The sequence below is a fragment of the Chinchilla lanigera genome, unplaced genomic scaffold (assembly GCF_000276665.1).
Source record: "Chinchilla lanigera isolate Chin_1 unplaced genomic scaffold, ChiLan1.0 scaffold00126, whole genome shotgun sequence".
Classification (NCBI taxonomy): Eukaryota; Metazoa; Chordata; class Mammalia; order Rodentia; family Chinchillidae; genus Chinchilla; species Chinchilla lanigera.
Genome location: NW_004955527.1, coordinates 2,562,769 through 2,574,240, shown reverse-complemented (window position 1 = coordinate 2,574,240; position 11,472 = coordinate 2,562,769). Strand labels below are relative to the sequence as shown.

The 11,472-nt window shown below is 50.8% G+C and overlaps 1 protein-coding gene across 1 annotated transcript; it reads right to left on the bottom strand.

Annotated features, from left to right (window-relative positions):
• Nucleotides 1-1,819: 1,819 nt before the first annotated feature.
• Nucleotides 1,820-10,536, bottom strand: Agmat (agmatine ureohydrolase (agmatinase); the record flags this gene model as incomplete). Its single annotated transcript, XM_005409867.2, is given in 7 exon segments — nucleotides 1,820-2,031; nucleotides 3,421-3,505; nucleotides 4,787-4,966; nucleotides 5,315-5,510; nucleotides 7,106-7,154; nucleotides 8,770-8,972; nucleotides 10,264-10,536. Coding segments are annotated over 7 exon segments (1,050 nt in total). The 3' UTR covers nucleotides 1,820-1,957.
• Between the last annotated feature and the right edge of the window lie 936 nt (nucleotides 10,537-11,472).

Sequence of the window (11,472 nt, the reverse complement as noted above, 5' to 3'; positions counted from 1 at the left end):
GCCTGAGCTGTGTAGTAAGACTCTGTCTCAAAAAAAAAAAAAAAAGTGGAATCTGACTATGCTTTAAATGATTTGCTTGAGCCAGGTGTGGTGGCGCACGCCTATAATCCCAGCATTCGGGAGGCTGAGGCAGGAGGATCGTTGTGAGTTCGAGACCGGCCCGGCCTGGGTTACAAAGTAAGCTCAAGGTCAGCCTGAACTGCATAGCGAGACCCTGTCTCAAAAAAGAAAAAGAAAAAAAAAATGATTTGCTTTGTTTGGAAGTAGGAATTGGAAGCAAACACTCAGCGTTCTCTTTAAAATAGATTTCCTTGAAAGCTGCAGTGTGAGCTAGAGACGTGGCTCAGTGGTAGAGCCGTTGCCTTGCATGTGTGAGGCCCTGGCTTTGATCTCCACCGTCACCAAAACAAACAAAAACTGATGCAGAATCATCTTTGCCGATGAAATTTAGTTCATGTCAAATATCTGACACCTTTTCAAGAAAATAAATGCAGGGTAGCAGCTGCTGAATCTGTTCAAGAAATATAATTATACTTGAGAAACAGATCAGAGAAGAAGGTGAATATTTTGCACTTTTGATACTCTTCGGAACGAATAACTTATTTGGCAAATTGTATCTTTTTATGTTCGGAGATTTTTGTTGTTTTTGTTGTTTTCGGGGGTTTTTTGTTTGCTTTTTTGTTTGGGGTTTTTTTGTTTTGGGGTTGTTTTTGTTTTTTGTTTTCTTGTATTGTGAACAGGCACTGACGCTGATGTTATTTGTTTTGAGACTATTACAGACTAGAAACAAATAAAACTATTTTAATGTGTGATGACTGTGGGGTAGCTCTTGCATTGCAAGATAAAGATTTGATCACAGATACATTATCAGTAAAATTGAATTTACATGTAACTCAACACATACTCAGCATAATTACCTGCACATCTCAGGAACTGTTGTCATAGAGAATCCCTCCCCTTAAAGAATAGACAATGTGCTAGTAATTGTCCAGTAATCCCAGCACTCTGGGAAGGCTACGGCAAAAGGATCACAAGTTCAACCCCAAGTCTAGCCTGGGTCATTTAACAACTTACCAAGACCCTGTCTTAAAAAAAACATTTCCAGCACTCGGGAGGCTGAGGCAGGAAGATCGTCATGCATTCGAGACCAGCCTGAGCTACAAAGTGAGCTCAAGGCCAGCCCGAACTACACAGCGAGACCCTGCCTCAAAAAGAAAAAAAAAATTTAAAAATTTTTTTAAAAAATTAAGAAGGGCCAGGGATGTAGCTCAAAGGCCCTCAGTGCAATCCGCACAATACCCCACATACATGCACCAAAAAGTAACTAATGCAAAACAGTCTTGTAGGGAATGTGTTAGAAGAAATTTCCTCAAGGGCTCAGCTGGAGTGGTCTAGTTCAGAGGACACTGGGGCATTCTTAATTTTCATGTAGATTTACAATTGTCCTAAAACCAAGCTACAGCCCCTACCTAAGCCTTTAGGGAAGGAGCTGTATTTTAAAAGAAGATTCTATACAAATATGGAAAATCCACACAGTCTTATTCCGAAAGTTTTTAAAATTTCAGTTCTCTGATTTTTTTTTTTCTCCGGTACCGGGAACCGAACGCATGACCTTGCACTTGTCAGGCAGGCGCTTTTGCCGCTGAGCTAAATCCTCAGCCCCTGTTCTCTGATTTTTAGATAACCTTGAGTGACTCCGTCCCTTCTCCCGTATGCTCCACCATCGTTCATCAAAGGAAAAAAGAAAAACCTCAAAAGCGGTATCGGAGCTTAACTTTTCAAGTCCATTCGAACCCCTCAGAAATGGTGGCTGTTTGGGTTAGAGTTCTGAATGTCTTTTATTTCAGTCACGGCGACACTTGCAGCAGAAAGCTTCGTGGGCATAAACTCCTTCATGCTCAAGGTTGCTGGCTCGTAAGTTCCGGAGAACTGGTCAGAGAGGCAGTCTCTGGAAGACTCAGGCAGTTGTCACTTTGGGGAGAGCACACAGCATCTCAAACAGCAGGTTCGCCGCCAGGAGAGCCGTGTTTCCTGTGGAGGAGGCGCACACAAGCCAGCATGAGTGGGCGCTGCACACCCACTGCCCTTCCCACATAGAACCCAAGCCTTGGGACCCCCAGCCTCTAGCCCTCAGACCCCAACTATGAGCCCTCTATGGGCTGCCCATCCACCTGTGCACATGCGTCCCTGCCATTCTGCCTCCTCTGAGCCTCATCTGGAAATACAAGAATTCATGGGTTTTTTTGCTTCCACTTAGATTCCCCGCCACCACAGGAAAACCTCTGATAATTCTGTGTATTATATTTATTATCATCTATCTTTGAAGCTAATAGCCCTAAGCTGTGTTTCTAAATTAAAATTACTGGGACAGAGTCGGGCGCAGTGGCGCATGCCTGTAATCCCAGCTCTTGGGAGGCTGAGGCAGGAGGATCACCATGAGTTCAAGGTGAGCCTGGGCTACATAGCAAGACTCTGTCTCAAAAAATAAAAAAAATTTTTTTCTAAATTACTGGGACAAGCTGGGCGTCATGCACACTGTAATCCCAGCACTCCTGCTGAGGCAAGAGGATTGAAGTTCAAACCCAACCTGGGCAATTTAGTGACTTAGTGAGACCCTGTCCAAAACTAAAAGGGCTGGGGATACAGCTCAGTGTGAAGGCCCCGGGTTCAAACCCCAGTACCCAAAAAAAAAAATTACTGATAGCATCAGTTTAGTTGTTTGTTCGTTTGGTTTTTTTCCAGATAGGGTCTCACTATGTAGTTCAAGCTGGCCTTGAGTTCACTATGTAGCCCAGGGTGGCCTCAAATTCATGGCAATCCTCCTGCCTCACCATCCCGAGTGCTGAGATTACAGGTGTGTGCTACCACACCCAGCCAGCATCTGCTCTTAAGATTTTTTTGTTGTTTTTTTCCTTCAGCACTGAGGATTGAACCCAGGGTCATTCCCACTGAGCTACATCACACACACACACACACACACACACACACACACACACACACACACTTTTTTGTTGAGATAAGGCTTCACTTGGTACCCCAGGCTGCCCTCGAATTCGCCCCTCCAGATTCCTGAGATAACCAGCATGCACCTCCACGACCAGCTAAACACTCACTTTTCACTCAGATACCAAAGGAGGATGGAATTGTTCCCCCTTACCACTAAACCTCAGGCCGCTTTCTTTCTCTTCTGCTGACAGGCTAATGGTACATGGCTACTTCCCAGGGGTTTCGTTAGAGGTAATTAGCTCCTCCCTGTTTGCAAGGTGTGCAGTAACAGGTTTATTTTCTTCACTGTTGGACATACACCCAGCAGGATCCCCACGTTATTTAAGGGGACCTACCCATTTTCAACTTTGTAACTAGGTTAATACAACTTAAACTTGCAGCTGCTCAGGGGTCACAGCCTTCCTACGAACTCACCAGAAATGTCGTACTGCGGTGAAACCTCCACAAGGTCGCAGCCCACTATGCTCAGGCCCTGACAGCCCCGGATGATCTCGAGAGCCTGTCCAAGGGGAAAACCAGGTTGTCCAGGGTGGATCGTATACAGTGAGACGCAACCACTAGTAAGAGCTGCTTCCAACACTCGCCCACCCTTGCAGCAGGAATTATCAGCGCAGTGCACCCAGCCACAGGAGTGCAAGGTGCCTGCCACAGAGGGTGTCACCGTGTGACACGGAGACAGGCCAACCAAAAACCGATGGCTTCTGGGCCATGGACAAAAGGCGTCAAGAGTGACATCCTGGAGAGGTGGAGGAAGACTTCCCTAGCGTGGAAAAGGAGCAGACAAACACACCAGTAGAGGAAGAGTGTTCCGGGGAGACAGGAAGACAGGCAAGGGCGCCGTGACGGGAGAAGTCAGAGGCGGCCCGAGGTCCGGATGGGGAAGGGGCAGGAGGACATCGCCAGGTCTGCAGGGTTTCCATCGTGCAGGCGAGAAGCAGCGGGCAGCTTGTGTTTCCGAACACCAGCGAGGGGGTGAAGCGGGTCAGGAGCACCTTCTCATTTCTCACCGCACCTCGAGGTATCCTTGGCTCCTGTGCCCGGCACTGTGAGTGGCTCCAGGAACGGGAGAGGGACCCTCCAAAGCCCCTACCCCACCCGTCACCTCACTTCAAGCCGTCACCACGGTCAACTCCACGCCCTGTGCTTGCACTCGGCACCTTCTTGGAGCGGGGGAGTCGCCTTGGTAGGGAGGTAATCCTGTTGGGTGTGCCTTTTAAATGTAACCCTCAGCAGGTATATTCAGTGTTTTTATGGGTTTTATTTGGATGCTGGGGATTGAACACAGGGCCCACACATCCCAAGCCTGATCTTTACCACTGAGCTACACCTCCAGCCCCAAGGTTTAACACTCACAGCAGGGGCAGGGGCCACTACAGCATCAGCCCCGTGAGCTGACCACAGAGGGGCACTCGTATCTCAGCGAAGGCGTGAGACCCCTGCCCAAATCAGTGCCCTTCCTTCAGTGTTCCACTGAGGTCAGCCCCAAGAGCCGTTAAACTTGGGTGCCCCACTTATAAGATTCCATCCCAACTCTTTTTTTTTTTTGTTCTTTTGAGGCAGGGTCTCGCTATGCAGTTCAGGCTGGCCTTGAGCTCACTTTGTAGCCCAGGCTGGCCTCGAACTCTCAACGATCCTCCTGCCTCAGCCTCCCGAGTGCTGGGATCACAGGAGTGTGACACCACGCCGGCCCTATCCCGACTCTTGAAGACTCACTACAAATCCTAGGAAAGTGAGGTGCTAAGTATCTCCACCCCAGGGATCCATCGGGGAGCCTCCTTACCTGACTTGGGGTAAGACCAGCAATTTCAGGTGTCCCTGTGCCCGGCGCATAAGCGGGGTCCAAGGCATCGATGTCAAAGCTGATGTACAGGGGTTTGCCTCCCATCTGCTGCCGGACTTCCGCCATCAGGGGGACCATCGACTTGAACCAGCAGTCTTCAGCCAGGACCACCCGGAAGCCCTGGGAAGGAGTTAAGGTCAAGGCCACTCCACACCGAGCCTTTCCTGTGCCTGTCCTTGCTGACCCTGGCCTCCCTGGGGAGGACCTACTGCCCCTATTTTACAGGCGAGCTAAGGAAGCAGGGCCACAGCTAACCAGTGAGCTGGGATCAGGGAGAAGCTTCGCTAAAGCGAGGGAGCCACTGCAAGGGGTGGCTGCTTCCTGCTTTCCCCCCCGGCCCCGCACAGCCCCGGCTTCCTGTCCCCACTTCCTAAACCTGGTTAGTAAAGTTCCAGTCAACCCCATCAGGGCCACTGGGCAGGCAAGGAAAGGAAGGCGCTTTGGGGACAAGGGCGTTCAGTCTGACACCTGGCTCCGGTTGTAGCGGTAGGGATCTAAGGTGGCGGCAGAGCCTCGGATGCCAATCTGCACCACCCGCTTGCAGTCCAGCAGTCCCTCATCCACGCAGCGGCGGAAGGTCGCCCCGTGATACAGCTTCTCCCCCAGGGCCTTGTCGGTCGTATCTGTGTGGGCGTCCACATGCAGGAGCCCCACAGGGCCATGCCTGGTGACAACGAGGCAGCTCAGAGGCCAAGCGACCCCATGGGGCATGAGCACAGCCACCTCAGGTCACCACATTTTTTTTTTTTTTTTGTACCAGGAATTGAACTCAGGACCCTGCGCTTGCCGGGCAGGCACTTATGCTGCTAAGCTATATCCCTGGTCCCCAGGTCACCAAAATTTGACAACAGTTCACAGGGGGAGACCTGGCCTCAACCATCAGCCTTACAAATCACTTAGCATCTCAGAGGCGCCAGGCAGAACACGGACACATGCTTCAGCTGCCACCCTGAATTGCTTCACTTAGAGAGGGGCAGAGGGAATGACAGCAACGACAACGACAATGAGGTGGTGGCTCAGATATGAGGTTGGCCAGGGCTGCACCAATCACAGCCATCCTTTCTCCGACTACAGCACCAACAGGAAGTGCCCTCCCTCCCGCAGTAGGGGACTGAATTCAGGGCCTTCACATGGAGCTGTGTCCCCAGCTCCTTTTCTTATTTTTTATTTTGGGACAGGATCTTACTAAGTTGCCCAGGTTAGGCTCAAATTTGGATCCTCCTGCCTCAGCCTCCCAGAGTGCTGGGACCGGAAGCATGAATCATCACACCTGGCTCCAGCAGCAAGCTTGTTTGTTTTGTTTTTTCTTTTTTAAGACAGGGTCTCACTATGTAGTTCAGGCTGACTCACTAGCCCAGGCTGGCCTTAAACTCACAGCAACTCTTCTGCCTCAGCCTCTGGAGTGCTGGGATTGCAGATGTATGCCACCACGCCCGGCTTCCACCCGCAAGCTTTGACCCAGTTCCTCTCCATCAGCCCCTGCCAGCCATCCCAGCACACAGTCACGATAAAATAGTCCCCAGCAGTGAGAGGAGCACAGCTTCGAGATAAGACCTGTACCCCGCCCACGTCCAACCAGAAAGCTACCCACATGCCCTTCCCAAAAATGAAATCTAGAGCTGCCACCCACAGCCTCAGCCCTACTATCTTTCTCCAGCTAAGTTAGCCAAAGTTGGTCAATGCCTGCTGGACTCTACTACTGAAAAATCAGTCCTCCCATGGCGTGGGGAAGGGGAAACAGGGTTTCTCCAGCCGAGCGTGCTGGTGCACGCCTGTAACACCAGCACTAGGGAAGCTGGGGCAGGAGGGTTCCAAACTTGAGGCCAGCCTGGGCGACCTAGTCAGAGGCTGTCTCGAAAAAACAAAAACAAACACTGTGTGTGCCCTGCCTGTCAGTAATTTATATTTAGCCTTTGAAGCCAAAGAGAAACTGGAGCTAGCCAGGGGTGTTGTGAATTTCACTAAGGCTCATCTTCCCAAACAGGTTGAAAATGCTGAGCACACAGCCCAGGAGAGATCTAGGGCAGCAGAGGGGGCGGGAGTGTTAACAAATGGCTGTGGCTTTGAGCTAGTGACTGACAGAGACACCTGGAGCTCAGCCTTCATTTTGATCTGCAGAAGTCACTCAGCTGGGAATTTCCTATCATCCCCTAATAACCTGGGAGCCCGAAGCAGCCACCCAAAGCTATCCAGCAGCAAATGAGGTGTCCTGAGCTCCAGAATTCTGAAATCATGCTTGGCCAAACACTTGGGACTTACTTTCCTGATATTGCTTGCAATATGGGGTACGTGATTGTGTGATCTCCACCTGCAAAGGGTAAAAAGAAAACATCTGAAACGTGCATAAGATTATCATGTGGAAGCCAAGTGCAGTGGTGCATGTCTGTAGTCCCAGCTATTCAGGAGGCTGAGGCAGGAAGATCATTTCAGCCCACAAGTTTGAGACCAACTTGGGTAACATACTAAGCTCTGGTTTCATTTTTTTTTTTTTTGGTACCAGGAATCAAACTCAGGACCTTGCACTTGTCAGGCAGGCACTTGTGCCGCTGAGCTATATCCCCAGCCCTAAGTCCCCATTTCAAAAGTAAAAGAGGAAATTCAACAAAGCTTACCAGTAAATCCTTGAACAACTCTGTCCAGCAGAATCTTTTGTGATGATGGAAATGTTCTGTACTGACCAATGTGGTGGCTGAGGAAGTGACTATTTTATTTTGATTAATTTTAATTTAACATATGGCTAGCAGCTACCCTATTTAACAGAGAAAGCCTAGAGAAGTATTACTATTGATAATTCTTAACACCAATAGCTAACATTTGTTGGAGCTTAAAATATACCAGGCACAATGCTGGGCACATCATCTATACATTCTTTGCTTTGTCTTTTGTTTCTTTGTGAGACAGGTTTCCTCCCTGTGCAGTTTAGTCTGGTCTTGAACTCCCTCTGTAGCCCAGGCTGACTTTAAAGTCATAGCAATCCTCCTTCCTCAGCCTCCCAGGTGCTGAAGTTACAGGCATGCACTACCACGGCCAGCTCTTATTTTTTTTGAAAATCAAAATCAGGCACACCTGTACTCCCAGCACTCAGGAGGGGAAGATCAATGCAAGCTCAAGACCAGCCTGGGCTACATTGTGAGTTCAAGACCATTCTAAACTACACAGCAGCAAGACCTCATCTCAAAAAAAAAAAAAAAAAAAAAGAACAAAAGCAATCAAAATTTAAGAAGAAAAACAAAAAAACAGATAAGCTGGGCATGGTGGTGCACACCTGTAATTCCAGCACTCAGGAGGCTGAGGCAGGAGAATCGCCATGAGTTTGAGGCCAGCCTGGGCTCCATAAGTGAGTTCAAGACCATCCTGCATTATATGAGACCCTGTCTTAAAAACAAAACAAAAAATCTTGTCTTGTCTCAAAATAAAAATCAGGATGAGTAACCATGTTGCTCCCAGCCATACTAGAGGCTGAGGCAAAGGGAAAATTAGCGATACTTACTGTTGCATTAATCTTGCTTATTGACTTTTTTGGCATTTTGTTTTTGCTGTTGTTGTGGGGATCAAACACTTTCAACTGAGATGCATCTCCAGCTCTTTTACTTTTTGAGAAAGAGTTTTGATAACTTGCCCAGGTGAGACTTGAAATGTCAATGTCAACCCTCCTGCCTCAGCCTCCCTCTGTGGTGGGATCTGAGAAGTGCTCTACAGTGCCTGAATACCCTTAATTTCTGCACTAGGTAGATGCCTTTCTCCCTCACCCTAGCCCACCAGCCCTAACAGTGCTGCTGTGGCTGGGACTGAAATCAATGAATTCAAACACCTCTTTCCTACCTCTGCTGCCATCTTCCCGGAAGCCCGCCCTGAAGAGGCAGCTGCGTGCCGGATAAACCCTGAGCACAAGGAGCTCCACTCGCCCCTGTGGACGCGGTTACCTAAGGTCAGAGGGACACAGCCAGCCGCTACAATCTTCTCATAGGCCTCTCGGATCAGCCGGCAGCTGTCCTGAAGGTTGTACAGGTTGACTTTCACATCGCCCAGGTCGGCCACCGTGAGGGACTGGAAGGGGAGGGCGCCAGTGCTAGGGTTGACGGCGCGCAGCATGGAGGATTCCTCCCGGATGCGGCGGGGTCCGAACCTGCGGGGAGGAGCAGGAGGAGGAGGGTGGCCGCGGCCACCTTCACAGGGGCGAAGGGCTCTCTGCCCAGGGCGCTGCTTCTTCCCTGCCACGGCCTTGCCCTGTGGGGTGTTCAGCAGCAGCTGTGGCCTGTACAGGTCAGGTTCTGGCAGTACCTCTTCCCCCAAGCTGTGACAACCAAAAATGTCCCCAGACCTGGCCGGAAATCCCGATCCCCTGGGCTAGGTTGCAAAATCATCCCCCTTGAGAACACTGATGCTAACTATCTTTTTCTCAGTTGCTTCGCAAATGTGCTACCAAACCCCAGGCTACATACTGAAAAGATCAAGGGCCCGGATTCAGGAGCCCACTTACCACCAATTTATTTTGTTTTTGTTCTTGTCTTTTTAAGACAGGGTCTTGCTGTGCAGTTCAGGCTGGCCTTGAGCTCACTTTGTAGCCCAGGCTGGTCTCAAACTTACAACATTCCTCCTGCCTCAGCCTCCAGAGTGCTGGGATTAAAGGTATGTGCCACCACACCCAGCTGCCCCCAATTTATTAAATGGCATTAGATAGTTTCTTTCTTTCTTTTTTTTTAACTCAGGACCTTGCGCTTTCCAGGCAGGCATTTGCGCCGCTGAGCTGTCTCCCCGGCCCTAGATAATTTCTTAATCTCTCTGAGTCTCAAGTTTACTAATCTGTAAAATAATCATAACTTCACACTGCTGTCATTAAGTCAGGTAAGTTATGCAAAGCACCGGGCATGTAGTAGACAATTCAGAGTAATACATCAGATGTAATAAGCTGAACCAGAAACTGCTAGCGCTCGGTAATTGGGAAAATAGATTTAAGTTCCTCTAACATGATGTCAGGAAAGGTTCTTTAATTTGAGCACGGCAGGGGAGAGGTTAAAACTTGCTGTGCAGTTCAGGCTGCTCTTGAGCTCACTATGTGGCCCTGGCTGGCCTTGAACTCCCTGTGATCCTCCTGCCTCAGCCTCTGAGGTCTGCCACCATTCCTGGGCAGGTGGAGCATTTTTTGTGTCAATCGATAGCCAGAGGTTTTGGGAAGGGACAACTGCCAGCATCGATTCTCAAATGCAATGTCCCCTGCCACTGTAAGACGGGGTGAGGGAGTAGGGGACCCACAGCCACCGTCCCCCAAAGCCCAGGGTGGAGGCCTGGAGAAGGCTGACCCGACCTGCAGGGGTGCTCCTCCGAATACAGCCCCTGGTGTTGCTTGTTGAGGGTCCTCCCCGCCCCACGGCCATGAGGCCGGCCATGTGTCGCCAGCCCCAGCACTCCGGGCTCACCTGGCTCCCGGCCGGTTGGAGGTGCCGATGTCCAGGGGCACCCCGACGAAGGCGGCATCCAGCCCCTCGGGAGAGGCCTGCACCGGCAGGCGCATCATGGAGCTGATGCCCACCGGCCGAGCCACCAAATCGGGGCTGGGAGGCTGGTTCCGGGGGACGTCGGAAGCCTGGCGGCGGGGGCTGCGGCGCAGGTGACCGAGCCCGGCCGCGGGAGGAGGGCGCACGCGGCGCCCCGCGCCCCTGGTCGCCAGCAGCCGCAGCATCGCAGCCCGCGGTCCAGAGCCCAGAACGGACCCCAGCCGGCGGGCGGGCGGGCGAGAGAGCGTGGGGAACAGCCCCGACTCAAAGGCGCCTCGATCAAAGCCGCCAACGGCCCGGGCCCTGCGCCTCTCCCCACCCACTCTGGACTTCAGCCTCTGGCTCCTCGGGTAAACAGAGCCCCACGCTGGCTCAGGGCCCACGCCCACCTGCCCGGTCCCAGCTGCGTCTTGGCCCAGGGTCCCTCAAACCTGGACTTCGGCAGCCCTCGCTCCTATGCAGAGTAGCATTCTTGTTTTTGTACAGGACAAAGGCAAATAGTTTATCCTGAGCCTAATACAAGTGACCACGGCTGGGGAACACAGACTCGAGTTACCCTGAGTCACGTGTTCCCTAAAAGTCCAAAAGAGATTGAAAGGAAAGAGACCTTTCTCCAACCCAGAGAAGTGGAATATGCACGTTTAAAAAATAATGTATAGCAGGGGCATGGTGGCACACCTGTAGTCCCAGCCCTTGGGAGGCTGAGGCAGGAGGACCCCCATGAGTTCAAGGGCAGCCTGAGCTACCATAGCAAGACTTTAGCTCAAAAAACAAACAAACAAACACACACACACCAAAAAGAAGACCATAAAATTACTGGGGCTGGGGATGTAGCTCAGCAGCACAAGCGCCTGCCTGGCAAGCACAAGCTCCTGAGTTCAATTCGTGGTACAAAAAAAAAAACATAAAAAACAAACAAAAGAAAGGAAAGGAAGGGGAAGGGAGAGGAGGGGAGGGGAGGGGAGAGCTGGGGAGGGGAGGGAAGAAAAGGGAAATTTCTGGACCTAGCGCCGTGGTAAACACCTATAATCCCAGCTACATGGGAGGCTGAAGTGGATCCTAAATTCCAGGTCATCCTGGGCAATCTGGGCAGTTTAGTGAGACCTTGGCTGAATATTCAAAATAAAAATG